Genomic DNA, 17,400 nt, shown 5'->3' with positions numbered 1-17,400 from the left:
TTTCTATCTTTCCTACGTATTGTTATAGTTTGCTCTTGTGCCCTTAATAATGTCTCTCTGAAAAACTGCTAGCTTTCCTGAACTCTTTTTTCCGTTAGACTTGCTCTGCACAGGCACATACCTACTAATTCTCTGAGTTTGCTAAAGTCTGCCTTCTTGTAGTCCATTATCTTTACTCTACTGTTTTCCTTCCTACTGTCCCTTAGAATCATGAACTCTGTCTTTTCATGATCGTTTTCATCCACGCTGCCTTCAACCTTCAGATTCTCAAGTGGTTCAGTTCCTCCCTGTTTATCATAATCAAATCCAGAATAACCAGTCCACAAGTCACTTTCTCTACCTTCTGTAATAAAAAGTTGTGTCCAATGCATTCCAAGAATTTGTTGGATAATCTGTGACCTGCTGTATTATTTTCCCAACAGATGTCTGGGTAGCTAAAGTCCCCCAATCACCACCAACTCCTGTGTATTGGATAATTTTGTTAGTTGTTTAAAAAAAGGTCTCATCCACCTCTTCTTCCTGTTTAATGGACCCCCCTACCATGACATCATCCTTGTTTTTAACCCCTTTTATCCTTACCCAGAGACTTTCAACAGATCTGCCTTCCCTTTCTGTCTCAGTGCAAGTGTATACATCTTTGATAGCAAGGCAACACCTCCTCCCTGTTTTCCCTGCCTGTCCTTCCTGAACAAGCTGTACCCTTCTACACAAATATTCCCATCATATGAATTATCCCACCATGTTTCTATGATGCCAATTATGTTGTATCTGCGATTATTCACCACTATTTCTAGTTCTTCCTGTTTATTCCCCATACTTCTTGCATTAATTAATTACAGCATAAAATGTGTATGAAGCAGAATGGAATAAAAAGTTAAGGAAATTAAGACATATTTTAATATGAGATTTGATGAGCGATGCTTCCAAAAGTATTAGATTCTAGAAGAAACAACATGATCTGAACTGAAATCTTATAAAATTACTATAGGAAACAATCTCAAGAATACTCGCTGATAAAAATGTTGACATGATTTTCTAGTGCACAGAAGAACCCTATCAATTATCCTTTTATTTTTATTACAAATCATTTATAAGAAGCACCATAGCAACACACATGGCAGTTTATTAAACACAGATAAAGACATGTTCCCTGCCCTGAAGAATGCAGCATTAAAAAAAAATAATCTAAATTACTGGACAATATATAAGGTGAGGTAGAGTGTGGCATTACTAATGAGAAGAGAATAGGTATTACTTTGAAGAACTGGAATTTAAGTAGGGATTTGAAGGAGAGAGAATGCAAGGCAGAGAGGGAAAGGAAGACTGTTCCAGATATAAGGAACACCATGCTAGAAGATTCCAAGCTGAGGCTGGGAAATAGGGTAAAATGAAAGAATTGGCACTGGGAATGGAAAGGAGGAAATAAATGCAAATATGTTGGTATGGCAACATTATATGAGGCCTAATAGGTAAAGATGAAAAGCCTGAATTTGATGCAACAGGAGACAGAAATACATTTTAGGTATTCAAAGAGGTGGGTGATATGGTTAGAACTGAGAGGAGAGACCATGACTTTTGATACAGTATTTTGATTTGCCTGGAGATGGAAAGCAGAGAAGGCAAGAAGGCCAAAAGAAGGTTGACCTGTAAGATGGCCAAGGCATGAGACAAGGTTGTTGCAATGGAGATAGCAAGGAAAGGTGGATTTTGGTGATACTGAAGAGGAATAAGCAACAAGATTTAGCAACCATCTACATATGAAAGGTCAACTAGGCTGCAGGCCTGGGAAATGATGAATAATATACCTGTCAACTGAGATAGAACAGGGAAGGATCCTGGTGAAGAAATGGACTGTGGGATAACAAATCTGGCCTTGAATTCAAGAACAACGGTGGCTCTGACATGTTCAGAAGGTCAGGAAATCAAGGCCTCCTTGGTTAATGGGGGGGGCTACTAAGATAATTTCTGCTTCCTCCTTTGTGATCCTCCGTATTACACTGGTGATGTTGAGCAGTGATGGGAAAGCATAAAGTAAGCCCTTTGGCCACTTGAGTGACAGGATACCTATGCCAAGAACATCTATGCCTATGCCAGTTTTCCTGCAAACTATTGGTGAACCTTCTAGTTTTCTTTGGCTGCAGAAAGACCCACAATAGGAACTCCATATTTTTTGATGATCAAACAGAAGGATTTGTTTTGAAGACCCTATTCTGCATCATCAATTTTCCTTCTGCCCATTCACTCGGCCTTCACGTTGCTGGTAACCTTTGATATGCACGGTCCTGATAGACCATAGATGGACCTCCACTCACTACATCAATGATGCTGCTTCCTTTTGTAGATCCCTGATCCAATATTCCCCAATAGTTTATGTACACCATCATTGATGTATTGTCCGTTATTGTCACAACATAGCCATTTGGCAATGCTGGGGCCAGTTGAACAGCCTATATATTGTTCTCAGCTCTAGAAAATGTATACTTTTCTTTCATTCCAAGAAGGACAATGTCCCTTGAGCCACCAACTTCTTGGATAATACTCCTCACCCTTCCAGAATGGCATCTGTTGTTATGACACACCTCTCGGACTCCAATATGGCCAACCCCCCACCCCCCACCCTGAATCTCTTTGGACTCATCACCATCCAGGGATTTCAACACTAGTGAAAGAATGTTCACTTTCCAAGATGGAAAAAAATGGCAGGGAATGGCCAGCAGGAAACTCTGGAGAGTGCTTATATGCATTCTGCCCAAGGCACTATCCCAGTGCAGGACATGATCATCCCCAGATCACTAATTAGGGTGCCTGCTGATGTCCTTGGTCACCTCCTCAGGAGGATAATTGCTTATCTGTTCTAGTTCCATCTTTTGGCTGCCAGAAAGATTTTGTGGGCCTCTGTGTCTATCAACACTTCAAGATGAATTAGGTACTGAGATTCTTGATGATGACTCTTCCCAAGATTTATTATAAATCCAAGCTGTTGCAAAGTTTGGATCATTGCCTGAGTCACATGAGTGGACCCCTCTTTGGATGAGGTTTTACTAGAATTTCATCCAGGAAAGGATATACCAGTATTCTCTTCTGCCTGAGAAATGCCACCAGAACAACAAGGATTTTTGTGACCACTCGAGGGCATGGATGACTGCCAGAAAGGCAGCGCTTTGTATTGAAAATGATTGGTCTCATGAGTGAATCACAAAAATCTCTTGTGCCCATGGTGAACTGGCACATGAAGACAGGCCTCCTTCAAATTGACCAACATAAAGTAATCCCCCGGCAGATCGCCATTAGTCCTGACTTCAAGGTTTCCATCTTGAATCTAGTCCCCCTTATGAACTTGTTAGGGTGTGGTAAGTCTAGCACAGCTCTGTCCTCCCCAGATCTCCTAGGTACCAGAAACAAGACTGAGTAGTGACCAGAGAACATCTCTGCCTCAGGAACTCTTTCTAGCCTGCCGATTTGCAAAAGATGTTCTACAGACTTTAGCATATTTCACCTCTTTTGTGGATTTGAGGACACCGGAGAAGGGAGAAAATGACTATTTGGTATCTTTGAAAATTGTATTTACCCTTGTTGAACCATATCCAGGACTCATCCATCCAACATGGAGGGAGGCATTAATGTACATAAAAGGCTGTTACAAGGAGGAGGGAGAAAAATTGTTCTCCTTACCCTGTGAGGATAGGACAAGATGTAATGAGCTTAAATTGTGGCAGGGATGGTTTAGGTTGGATATTAGGAAAAACTTCCCAACTGTCAGGGAGGTTAAGCACTAGAATAAATTGCCTAGGGAGGTTGTGAAATCTCCATCACTGGAGATTTTTAAAAGCAGGATAGACAGACACCTGTCAGGGATGGTCTAGATAATATTTAATCCTTCCATGAGTGCGGGGGACTGGCCTAGATGACCTGTCGATGTCCCTTCCAGTCCTACGATTCTAGGCCATTGTTCGTTGAATTTTAATAGTCTCTCTGCTAGCTGTTGCCCATTGGAACTGACCTGACTATAGTCAGGCATTGTTTCTAGTGTTCAAATTTGCACTGCAGGAAGATTGGTTTCTCCCCTTTCTGAGCTTAGACTTGTTCCATTTGTTTTTGCTGTAGTCTCACTTTCCATACTAGAGTAGCCACAAAAAGAATATTTAGACCTAATTTAGAACTAATTTTCCCGAATTTGGAGTTAGGAGGATTCTCTAAGATCTTTTTTGAGTATCTGAGGATTCCACCACCACCAATGACTCCCCAATATTTTGAAGCCGCTAACATGATGTTGGTCTGTATAATGCCCTTCCGGGATCATAACCAGAGGTGTCATTGAGACTTTCTTTAACTTTGACTAACCACAATTATTTCTTAGTCTTTTTTGGTAGTCTGTTGCCAACTTGTCAGTCCATGCAGTACTGCTCTTGCAAAAGATGTTGCTGCAGCAGAAGCCCCCAGAGAGGAAGTTGCAGCCTCAAATGTTTGGTGCAGTGACATTTCACTCTGCAGTCATTGGGTTCTTTTGGGAAAGAGTCCCCTTCCACTAGGATAGCAATGTCTTTGACAAGTACTGAAACTGCCCTATTCATTTTGGGAAGAAAAACAAAATCTGTTTTGCTACGGTGCATGCTGTAGATTTTTTTGCACACCTGAACAATCTTATAGACTTTGCTGGTGTTTCCCATTTGACCTTAATTACTTTTTCCAAAAAGACATGAAGAGGAATATGTGGTTCAGATCTTGAACCTGTTGGATTTTTTTTTTGGGTAATTTCTGGATCAATTCTCTCTTCTTTCTCCTTAGAATCTTTACTAATGGGCTCATCTGACAGAATACCTAAGTATCTAATTATCTTTTGTAACATCTTAAATGATTCAGCTGAAAAAAGATCCTCCTGCTTCACTTCATCTTGTGATTCATTCCCTGAGACAAAGAGTTCACCTTCCTTCTGTAAAGAAGATCCTGACTTCCCTCTTGACTTCTTTTTTCCTCTCTTGGACTTACACTGAACAGATTTCCTAGCCTTCCTTTGGTGATGCCCATGAAGATGAGGATGAAAATGAATTAAATGAGGAGGAGGATGAAGAAAAACCGGATACAAATAATTCTATTCCTTTTATTATGCTTTTTCTTCCCATGTATGAAAACCTTTTGAAAAGGGCCTTTAGCTTTGGTGCCATCCAGTAATGAGTCCGAGGAACTACTATCCCCAGAAGAACAGGGATAGTAATTTCTGGAAGTAATTTATTGAATCCCTTTTCCAATTTGACTCCTTTTGGGAAGGTGGGGATTGGAAACTTAAATCAGATGAGGAGTCTTATGAACCTCTTCTACTAACAGGCATCTCCTTATCTGTGTCCTTTTGAGAGCGGATAGAATGCCTGTAGGAGATACTATATCTGCTGCCTGGAACTCACAAGATGGCAGCCTCTGAGGTAAAGTCTCTTTTTACACCAAATTCAAGAGCTCCAAGAGGGACTTTCTTCCTGAGGGGAAGATTCTCTTCTTTTCCCCTCATGCAGAATTCTTAACTTCCTCTAGGAATAAGGGAAGAAAAATGAACTACCCAACCAAGGAAGGGGACGGGGGGTGGGTGGGGGAGAGAATGATTATGAGATCTGCATTGCAGGAGGATATGCATCCAAAATGGTCTTACCGGTTGCTCCTTGCTCTGTCTGTGGTGTATTCAGCCAGTACCACTTATGTTTTCCCTGTGCTGGGACACTGCCCTTTGATGTAACAACAAAGGGCTCTCTTCATTTTTCTGCCATCCTTTGAGAAATTTGCAGCATGGCTGTCAGATTCCCTGCCTTTGAGGAATGCCTGAGGAACTGCCTCCTGGTTTCCGGGTAAGGTGGCCAAAGCCAGTGGATGAGCTGGCTGATGTGCACAAGGCACGAATCTCTCCTTCTGCATCCTCTGACAGGAATAAAGAGAAGGAGGAAAACAGCTGTGGTCTCCCATTTGGACCTTTCTCTGCCATACGCCTAGCCTGTTACACAATCAGGTGGGGAGAAGGGGCATAGCAGCTCTGTGGTAATTCCAGGCAGCAGACAAACCAGCTGTTCATGTTTATTTGGCGTGTGTGGGGCTTTTTTTAAACCCTCTCTCTTGCAATAAGTGCTGGATTCCATGGCTCTGCCAGTAGCTGCAGGAGACAGAACAAAACTGGGAGGGGGTTCCTCGGAGGGCTAGTCCCTTGTCAGCCACCAATTCAGCTTTGATTCTGACCTTTACAGCTACAGAAAGGCAATGTCCCACACTGAAGGACTGTGGATCTAGTCATAAAAAAAGAAAAAGGATCTGATCTTCTGCTTGCTTGGTCTGTGGAGCTTCAGAATCAGTCAGGAACTACAGTTGGGGAACCAGGGGATGTCTTCTGGCTCAGGTACTGTCATGCCAGTGGGCATCATGCTCTGGTCAACTGGCTGGTCTGTGCCATCTGTGTCTCCAGTTTCCTTGGTAAAGTGTTGTTGTCATGGTGATTTGAGACAGACACTTTTTCCTCACTTTCTTGGTCTTCTAAGGTTCAAATTCAAGAGGTAACATACCACAAAATCTCTTTGGCAAGCTTCTAAGAAAACCAGGAGATCACAAGTTTTGCACCCTGCACATCATTGTCCAATCCTGTAAAAGTGAGGTGAGTGTGACTATATCCATCCTGGGGCCCTCCTTCCTAGAGAACTGCTTCATTGTCACATCCACAAGTCCATCTGTTTCTCCCAGGCAAGCAATAATAGGGGAATAACAGGAGATGACGACTCCGTCAGAATTGTTTCAACTCCTTTTTAGTGGGTCAGGGCCTATTAAAAGGCTTCTTAACCATCATTGTTCCATGAATTAGAAAAGTTGTTCCTTACTCATCCACACATCTTATGCTTACACTTTCTCAAGGCTGCAAGATTTCATCACAACAAGAAATTACGGAACTGTCACTCTGTCTGGGAAACTGGGGAACTGTGTGTAAGGTTATCAATCAAACTTTTTTTGTAGTAGTATTTTTGTAAACTACCGTACTCGTATTCAAAGTTTTTATTTTGAACATTTGCTCAGCTTTATGGATAATGCCCTCTATTCCAAATTTATATTTTAATTTGTGGTATAATACTGTGGCGTTCAAACTATTTCAAATTTGTAAATTCTAAACATTTAGATCCCATAGTTTAAAATTACCTCCACAATTGCATGCCTATTTTCACATACAATTCAGTAAATTGTGTGTACACAAAAACATCTGGAGGTATAAGTAGCTATTTACATGGGCAATTGTGGCACACACATAAGACAGAAATGGATGTGTGTTTTGCAATGTGCATGCACGCACACACATAGAAATCAGGTCTTTACATTCTAAACATCTAAAAGTGTAAACTTGTATGCTTTGTGATTTCAAACATAATACTGACAAATCTGAAACCAAAGAACCATAAAGAAATACACACAGCATTCAGATTGAATTTTTTCTTTGCTTCACAATTTAGAGATTTTTTAAATGGTTCCTACCTTGTGTTTGTTTCTTGTTCACTGCATTATCAGCTTTATGTCTTTTCTGGAATAAAAATGCACAACTGTTAATTGAATTAAAATAGTTAATTTGTTAACAAGGTAAAATGTACAATTCAGAAAAAATATTATGCACACACACTTCCTGTATTCCACTCCACTTGCACAAGTGAACAAAAAAACAGGCAGAATTATTTCAAGTTGTTGTTAAACAATTTTTACAAAACTACATGTTATTTTAATGAAGTATTTTTGGTTTTAGACAAAGTCAAGGAGAATGCTAGATCAAAACTGTACTTTTGAAGAGCCACTCCATTCTGGATATTTCACTAACTGCCCTAATTCCAAGATGCAGACAGCTTGCATTTGTGGGATGGTGCTCATAATCTTCAGGAGTCTTCTAGAAAAGTAGTTTCTGTTGGGACCATATAAAACTTCATGGCACAGAATTTTCTGAGATGAGATTTAAGAGGTTACACAATGCAAGTGCCTTCTGCTAAACCTCAAAGTTCTTAAGATAATAGAACTCCAAAGAAGGAGGGAAGGTAGGCGGTAGTGTGAATAAACAAAGGCAACATTCTCCTGAGGCAAAAGATATCAATAAAAAGTAATCTTTCCATATGCTACTATGGCTGCAGTAGCATGGGTGGAGCTAGCTCCCTCTAACTAGGAATGAAAGGGATAGCTAGTGAATTTACTCTTGGTAACTATTATTTCTTCTTTGAGGTAGCTTCTGTATATTTACCACTTCTGGGACACTATTTAGCAATATAACCACCTCAAAAGGTAGGCTGATGAACTCTAACTAAACAAGGACTGCAGAACTGCCCTCCAAAAGCAAGCACCAGATCTAAATGTCAAGTCAGGGAGTGGAAGTTGTGTAAACATGTGATTAAACCCCAGATAGCTTCCCTGCAGATTTCTATAATGTTAACATTACTAAGGCAAGCTATAGTGCTACCTGTACTGATACCTTACCTAAAACATTAACATATCTATTTTGGATACAAAAGTTTAGATGACATCTGATCGAAATAAAAATTCTAACAGAGTATGGAGTCTAATTCTCCCCTAGAAGGAATAAGGTCTGGAAAAGAGACTAAGGGCATGTCTATACTGCTGCACAGTTCAGACTATGGGAGCATGACTAGGAGTGCACGCCAAGTGCTATGCTGAACTCCCCCATATGGATGCTGTGGACATGACCAAATTGGTTCCTAGTTCACATTAATGTAGTCTTTTTCAAACAAGACTATATTAATGAGAACTAGGAACCTTTTAGTTTGCACCTGCAGCATCCACACGAGGGAGTTATAGCACAGCACTTTGGTTTGCACTGCTATTCACACCCTCATAGTCCGAACTGTGGGACAGTGTAGGCATAGCCAAATAGATTAGTTTAGGCAGAACTCACATTATTTTAGGCAAAAATTTTGGATCAGGACGCAGGACAATTTTTGTCTCTGTGGAATACAGTGAAGGCAGACACATCTATCAAAATCTGCAATTCACTCACTCTTCTTGTAGATGTACTGTGATTAAAAATGCCATCTCTAACAGGTTGAATACAGTGCTCTCCCAGAGGTTCAAAAGGTCCATCCATAATCTTTGTAAGCATTTGTCAGGGACTGCAAGTCTTGTACCTGGGTCCATGGGAGCTAATGAAAGCTCCAACCTACTACCCAGCAATCTGCTAACAGTTGCTAGGGCAGAAGCTGAAACCCAATAGAGGAATCCAGTCCTGGAACTTGAGTGGCAGGATGCTGGGGATCTTGACTGGTCCATAGTTCCCATATAAACCCAGTACAAGAACAGGAAATTGTCCATGCAAGCGGGATTCACCCTGCTCTGGACTGTGTGCCTTGTGCTTCCTGTTTCCCTGGCTTGACTTCCTGGTGTCTTGACCTAGCCTGACAACAGTTATCCATCCATGGTTCTACTTTCAAGTATATCTCCTCTCTCTGATGTCCTTGTAACTTGATCCTGCCTGCTTCCTAATGCTCAATTCTTTGTTTGCCCTCTGACCTGTCTTGGACTCTGACCTCCTGCTATCTGACCTAGCCTCCCTCCCGACTCCTGCTTTAACCACTAGGTCAGACTGCCTATGTCCTGGTCATGACAGAACTAAACTGAGATCCCATTTTGTGACAGGTTCTCTGACAGACATTAGCCAATCACTAAGGAATCTCCTGATGGATGATGGCTGAGATGATGCACAATGCACTTTGTTCAGTGACAAGGTACAGTAATTAGTCCAAAAGGAACGATTACTTAGAACCACAGCTACTGTGGTTCTTCGAGATGTGCTGTTAACACATATTCCACTCTTGGTGCATATGCTCCCCATGCGTGTCAGATCCTTTCTGATTAGCAGTACCTGTTGTAATTCTGACTAGGTCCCTGATGTTCTCTTGGCTACCATAGCTGAAGGTATAAGGGGCAGGAGACTGCAACCACTACTCAGATCCTTCACTAATAAGAATCCTGAAAAGTGGGAATCCAATTAACAGGGATGCAGGGCAGGTTGAGGAATCTGTGCAAAACACAACATCTCGAAGCAAAAATGGTTACTCACCTTCTCATAAATGTTGTTCTTTGAGATGTGTTGTTCATGTCCATTCCAATCAGGTGTGTGCGCGCGCGCATGTGCACAGCAGTCAGAAGATTTTTCCCCTAGCAGCATCCGTCAGGTCAGTCCGTGCACCCCCTGAAGTCACGCCTTCATGGGTCTCAATATAGAGCCCTGCCGACCAGCCACCCTCTCAGTTCCTTCTTGCCAGCTACGCCAACAGAGGGGAAGGAGGGTGGGTATTGGAATGGACATGAACAACACATCTCGAAGAAAACAGTTACGAGAAGGTGAGTAACCATTTTTTCTTCTTCGAGTGCTTGTTCATGTCAATTCCAATCAGGTGACTCACAAGCCCAAGTTTGGGTGGTGGAGTCGGAGTCTTCCACTGATTGGAGCACTGCTCATCCGAAGGTCGCATTGTCTCTGGCCTCCTGGGTAATCGCATAGTGCATGGCGAAAGTATGGATGGAGGACCATGTTGCCACCCTGCAGATTTCCTGAGTGGGAACCTGAGTCAGGAACACTGTTGATGAAGCCCGCGCCCTGATGGAGTGCACAGTGATTGGAGGTGCAGGAACACCTGCCAGGTTGTAGCACTCATGAATATAGGACGCTATCCATGATGAGATGTGCTGTGATGACACAGGCTGACCCTTCATTCTGTCCGCCACTGACACGAATAACTGGACCGATTTTCTGAACAATTTGTTCTCTCGATGTAAAAGGCTAGCACCCTGCGGACATCCAGAGAGTGGAGCTTCTGCTCCCTGCCGCTGGAATGAGGCTTATGGTAGAATATCGGGAGAAAGATGTCCTGGTTGATGTGAAACTGCCACACAACCTTTGGGAGGAAAGCAGGATGAGGCCTGAGCTGAACTTTGTCCTTATAGAACATGATGTAGGGAGGCTCTGATGTTAGGGCCCTGAGCTCAGACACACTGCTCGCCAAAGTTATCACTAACAGGAATGCCACCTTATAAGAGAGGTAGAGCAGGGAGTATGTTGCTAATGGTTCAAAGGAGGGTCCCATGAGCCTAGAAAGGACCAATTGAGGTCCCAGGCAGAGACAGGCTGACATTAGGGTATAGCCTGTTGAGCCCTTTTAAGAACCAGCTGACCATAGCGTTAGCAAACACAGTGGCCCTCCGTGCCCGGGTGGAAGGTCAAGATGGCAGTTAAGTGCACTCTTAATGATGACAACAAAAGCCCCTGTTGCTTCAGATGGAGGCGGTAGTCCAGAATAAGCGTCGGGGACAAATGGCACTGCGCTGATCAGAGTGAAAATCTCTTCCACTTGGCAAGGTATGTGGCTCTCGTAGAGGGTTTTCTGCTGCCAAGGAGGACCTGTCTAAACTGGTCTGAACAGGAAAGCTCCATTGGATTCAACGTGAAATGAAGAGTCTCGAGGTTCAGATGTTGAAGATGACCGTGATCTTGTCTCAGAAGATCCAGGAAGAGCTGCAGGGTGATCGGGGCTTCCACACACGTCTAGGAGACATGTGTACCAGTGCTGACGGGGCCAGGCTGGTGTATCAGTATGACTTGAGCTCGCTCGCTCGTTCTCTCCAGATCTTGAGGAGTACCTTGTGAATGAGTGGTATGGGTGGAAAGGCGTATAGGAGAGAACCTCCCCAATGGAGGAGGAATGCATCTGTGCTGGAGCCTGGGCTGTGATCTTGGAAGAAGCAGAACTGCTGGCACTTTCCTGTTGTGTCGCATGGCGAATAGTTTTATCTGGGGAAAGCCCCACCTCTGGAAGATTGAAATCACAACATCCAGGCAAAGGGACCACTCGTGGCTGTGAAATGACCTGCTGCGGTGGTCCGCCAGCTCGTTCTGTACTCCGGGGATGTACAACACTTGCAGGTGTATCGACTTCTGGTCTACACAGAAGTCCCACAGCATGAGGGCTTCCTGGCACAGGGGAGAGGAGCGTACACCCCCGTTTGTTGATACAGAACATTGCTGTTGTATTGTCCATCACAACCGATACTCATTGTCCCATTAAGTATGCCCGGAAGGTCTGGCATGCTAGGCGCACCACTCTGAGCTCTCGGACGTTGATGTAGAGGTCCACCTGAGACCAGAGGCCTTGAGTCCTGCGGTCTCCCAGATGTGCTCCCCAGCCCAAGTCTGATGCGCCCGTCACTAGCGACAGGTATGGCTGCAAAGTGGCGAAGGGGACCCTTGAACATACCTCCTGAGGATTGAGCCACCACAAGAGGGAGTCAAGGACCAGGCAATCCTGTACAAGCTGTCCCGGGCTGGGCGATACACAGACATGAACCATGACTGAAGAAGTCGAAGCCTGAGTCTGGCATGCTGCACCATGTAGGTACAGGCAGCCATGTGTCCAAGAAGCTTCAGGCAGTTTCTCGCTGTGGTGGTGGGAAATTGTCTGAGGCCTCGAATGATCTCATTCAGGGTCTGAAACGTTGCTTCCAGCAGGTATGCCCTGACTTGGGTCAAGTCCAATACTGCCCCTATAAACTCTATCCTCTGGACAGGGGACAGAGTCGATTTTGCTTTGTTTAGAAGAAGACCCAGGTTGTCAAAGGTGGCTCTGATGAATCTGACCTGACCTTCCACTTGGGTCCTGGAGCGGCCCCTGATCAGCCAGTGGTCAAGGTACAGAAACACCTGTACCCGATGCCTGCACAAGAATGCAGCGACAACTGCCATGCACTTGGTGAAGACTCGAGGTGCTGCGGACAGGCCGAACAGAAGAATGGTAAATTGGTAGTGGGTGCTGTTGACCACAAACCTGAGGTACTTCCTGTGGGGCTGAGTGATTGTGATATGAAAATATGCTTCCTTCAAGTCGAGGGTGGCATACCAGTCTGCTGGATCCAGTTAGGGGATGATGGAGGCCAAAGAGACCACGTGGAACCTGAGTTTTTTCACGAACTTATTGAGTTCTCACAGGTCCAAGATAGGCCAGAGGCAGCCTTTGGCTTTCAATATTAGGAAATACCACACCCCTGTGCTCCTGAGGAATCTCCTCCACTGCCCCTAGAGGTAGAAGCAACTGTACCTCCTGGATAAGGAGCTGCTCGTGAGAAGGGCCCCTGAAGAGGGACGGGGAAGGAGGGTGGAAGGTCAGGCAGGCACAGAATTGGATGGAGTATTCCCTCTCTACCATGCGAAGCACCCAGCAGTCTGAAGTGATACAGGACCATGCACGGTAGAAAGGGGACAGTCAGGAGGAAAAGGTAAGGCGGGGTAGATCCAGCTTTTGTTCTGGTGCACCATCCTCCACCGCACCTTGAAAAGGCCAGTTTGGGGCCAGAAGGTGGTTTGGGTTGGCCAGAGCCCTGGCCTGAGGATGGGTGTTGTCTTTTCCTGCCAGTCCTGTTCCTCCTCTGAGAACCATCCTGGGGGTTTTGCTGATAGAACCTCAGAGGAAGTTGTGGCCTAAAGTGTTTCCACTGTGTGGCGGGAGCGTGCAGGCCCAAAGACCTGAGGGTGGCTTGTGAGTTTTCAGAGTTTTCAGGCTATGCAGCCTCTTGTCTGTCTTTTCAGAGAAAAGAGTCACGCCCTCAAATGGGAGGTCCTGAATAGTCTGTTAGACCTCATAAGGGAGCCCTAGACCCTTCTCAATGGCCACCCCAGTAGCCATGACCCTAGTGGCGGCATCAGCACTGTCCAACATGGCCTGGAGGGAAGCCGGGAGACTAGCTTTGCCTCCTCCACCAAAGCCAAGAACTAGGCTCAGGAGTCTGAAGGGAGGAGCTCCGCAAATTTGGCCATCGCCAAGCAGGTGTTATAAGAGTACCCCCTGTAGAGTAGATCTTTCTCCCGACAAGGTGGAGTCATGTAGCCTCCCTGTTTTTAGGGGAGGGCCCCGCTCATGATGATTAGCAATGTCCACGACAAGAGAGTCGGGAGGTGAGTGGGAGTACAAATGTTCATACCCCTTGGAGGGCATGAAATAATGTCTCTCATTGCGCTTGGCAGTGGGTGGCAAGGAAGCTGGGGTCTGCCACAGGGTCTATGAATTATCTGTGGGATGTTCTAAATGGCTTTGGTTTGTCCAGATAAAAATATAAAGCTCTCATCACATCCAAGGTGTGTAGTTTCATTTTGGCTGCAGTAGAGTGATGTCTCAGGAAGAAACTAGCTGGCATACGGATTGGTTAAAATGAAAATCCAAAACCACCTTAGGCAAGCAAGAATTTAGGATGATGCCTAAGTGTGATTTTGTCCTTACAGAATATGGTGTAAGGAGGCACTGATTCTTCCAGCTGAGGCGATAGTTACCAAGAATGCTGCCTTTATGGAGAGATGATATAGGAAAGAGGTTACCAGGGATTTATTAGGGGGCCCTACTGTATTAAGTTAGATGGAACACATGGGCCCAAAGAGTCAAAGGTGTTAGCATGACTCTGAAATTGTCCATCATTTAAACAATTTAAACAGGGTTTGGTATATAGAGGCCTCGGTTTGTTAGTTTCATGGCAGACACATTAAGAAACTCTTCCCAATGTTTAGGAATTTATTAACTAAAATATGGAAAAGAAAGGAAAAAAAACTACAAAAATTTATGAAGCAGTTTAAAACTAAAATTAAAAAATTATATGAGACAAACTTAACCAATACACATCCTCTTTTAAAATGGGACTTTGCTATCAGTTGGAGTCCCTTATTTGAGTTGGAAAACACTTCTTAGCAGGGAGGGATTAGTTTTGTGGCTCATTTCCAAGATGTTAACAAGATGGTTACTTCTCTTGCTTTTGACAAACAGATAGGCATGAGTGGAAGAAGAGAGAGGATAGTAAAAGTGGAGAAAATACAGCTTTTGCTGATGTTCTTGATATTATAGGAGGCAGAGCAGTCACAGACAGATGCTCTAGGTGGGCAGGTCAACCACTACAGCAGTGCTCTGGATCATGGAACGTAATCTGGTTGGTCTAGTCCCTCTCTTTTATTGGTCCCTCTTAGACTGGGCAGAGCTGAGTAGAGCTGGATGGGCTTCTCAACTCATGGTGGTGGTGCTATGTGGTACAGCCAACCTTAGGATCAGATCAGACAGAAAGCCAAAAAAGAGGGAAAGAGAGAACACGATTAAAAATAGTGGGGCAGAAAGGAACACACAATGGAAAGAGTGACAAAGCAAGATACTGTGTGTCCCTGACTGAAGTCTCTGATGGTGTGGCAGTTATGACCAGGTGTCCCCATTGGTGTGTTAAGGCCTGGACTTCTCGATGATGCAGTGATCTTTGGTATCCCCTGGTAAAGGAAAAAGTCCCTGGAGCAGAGCAGGATGAGACAGAGGTCTGATGCCTTCCTGCTCCTCCAGCTATTCCCAGTCAATTAGCCAGTCTCTATCCCCAAAAAGTGCTTTGTAAGGGCCACAAAAGAGGAATGATGGGTGGAATAGTCCATACTTTCATTATTTTGTTAATCAATCAGGTCTAATTTCCCACATACCAAGTTTAGTCCATTAACTTCCAGACCCATGCTTTCCTTATTTACTAGGTATGGTATGAACACAATCCTTAAACTATATTACTATGGCTCTTTTGTTTAGACTAACTCAGTTTGTTTTTCTCTTTTACTAATTTTTATAAACAAAAATTATATAGCTGTCTGAGTTGGACTTCTGTTATCTTTTTCCCATCAACATTTGCTAAAATTTGTTATTACAGGTGATTAAACTATTTTACAAATTTCCATCCACTTTCCCATAGTTAGACTCACAACTGAGGTAGGCCTTCTAGGCCCCAATTACAACAACCCCATGAACCAGTTAGGACCAAGCGGAGCGAGAGGCTCCTTGACTGAGGGAAAAAACATGAGAGAGGCTCTTTTGAAATGTTGTTACCATAAGACAAGCAAATACAGTGTAATTCTGCACCAGTGGGAGTTTTACAGAAATGGCTGCTAGGTGTAGCCTAATCAAGCTGATACAGAGTCTGAATCGCTTTAGGGAGAGTCCCAGATTGCTTATCTCAATCCCAGCTAAGGCAGAAACTGTCACTGGGTCACCCAAATGAAGAACTCCCCAGTGCTGTTGGGTAAGGAGGACAAATAAGAATAGGTCTCCTCCAGAGGAGGGTCAGCCCTGGGTCGATGTGGTACACAATTGAATGAAGCTGAAGGAAATGGATGGGTCAGAATCACATCTCCCAAGCAATCTAGGACACGAAACTCCAAGCCAACGGAAAGGTTACCTCTAAATTTCATGCTTTCTTCAGCAGCATGTAGCGTACATATCTGTGTAGCCCCCAAGCAAGGTATAAATAGCAGTGTAGAACATGAGGCACAGATTAGGTGAGTAAAGATGAGCTTGAAAGGTGTGGGTATGTACACAAGTACATACCCTACACAGCTCTCTACTTACCCACGCCATGCCTCCCTGTCTATACTGATATTTTTAGCAGTGTACTGTTCCACTGCCTCCTTGCTGCTGGAGCCTTTCTTCCTGCAGGAAATGACCCCAGCATTGGGGAAAGGCTCTGGAAGGGGGAAGGCAGCAGGAAAAGATTCCGAGGCAGCTGTCTGCAGCTGAAACCCTACCCCGCTGCAGGGACAGACTGCGTAAAGCTGGAGCCCTTCCCCACTTAAGGGAAAGTCTTAGGCAGTGGGGAGCTGCTGAAGCCTTTCCCAGCTGCCTCCCACTGACCGATATGGATATGTGTAGCTACACACTACACAGTGTGGATGCAGCCTGATTTTCACTGCAGCATGTAGCTACATGTACATTACATGCCACCAGCACTAGTGTGTAGTGTAGACGTAGCCTAAAAGGCTTCAGTGCTGAGATCTCCAGAGCCGAGATATGTGGTATCAGAGTGGGGAACCGATACTGAGGAAGTGTTTGATACAGAGGCAAGGTGGTAGCTGCCAAGGGTCTCAGTGCAAGGGATGACACTGGAGCAGCTGGTACCAACATAGTGCCAAACTCAGCATGGTCCTTTGGAATGAAGGAGCCATCAGTGCCCTTTGGTGCAGAGGCATCAGAAGAAGAGCTCTAGACTGCATGTCCTAGCACAGAAAGCTGAAGGAGAAGATCTAAGTCTCTTACTTGGAGTCAGGGGTGGGTAATTTGTGTCTGGAGTCCTGACCAGAGCAGTGCTCCTTTTTCCCTCATTCCAGAAAAACAATGCGTCTTTTGTGAAGTGGCCATATGAGAGGCAGGAGTACCACAGTTAGCCACTGCCAAGGCCAAGATCAAGATGGCTGATCTTTCCAAGGCTTCTTGGGACCATATGTTGGGGCTGCATAGAGTTCTTCTTTAAGAATAATTTTAGCCTCACCTCCTTGTTCTTGAGGGTCCTTTAGACAAAGAGCAGTATATTGATCAATGCTCTGTTGCATGATTCTCTTCCAGGCAAACAAGA

The 17,400-nt window shown here is 44.3% G+C and overlaps 1 protein-coding gene across 1 annotated transcript in view; it reads right to left on the bottom strand.

Moving 5' to 3' along the window:
• ATP8A1 (ATPase phospholipid transporting 8A1) overlaps positions 1-17,400 on the bottom strand; it is a 227,265-nt gene that overhangs the window by 185,150 nt on the left and 24,715 nt on the right. Inside the window, exon 5 of the mRNA XM_045018807.1 lies at positions 7,486-7,531. Within this exon, the coding sequence (XP_044874742.1) occupies positions 7,486-7,531 (46 nt within the window). The remainder of the gene's footprint in view (positions 1-7,485; positions 7,532-17,400) is intronic.

Source organism: Mauremys mutica, chromosome 5, assembly GCF_020497125.1.
Source record: "Mauremys mutica isolate MM-2020 ecotype Southern chromosome 5, ASM2049712v1, whole genome shotgun sequence".
Taxonomy (NCBI): Eukaryota; Metazoa; Chordata; order Testudines; family Geoemydidae; genus Mauremys; species Mauremys mutica.
Note: the sequence above shows the minus strand (reverse complement) of the source record. Positions and strands in the feature narration are given on the sequence as shown.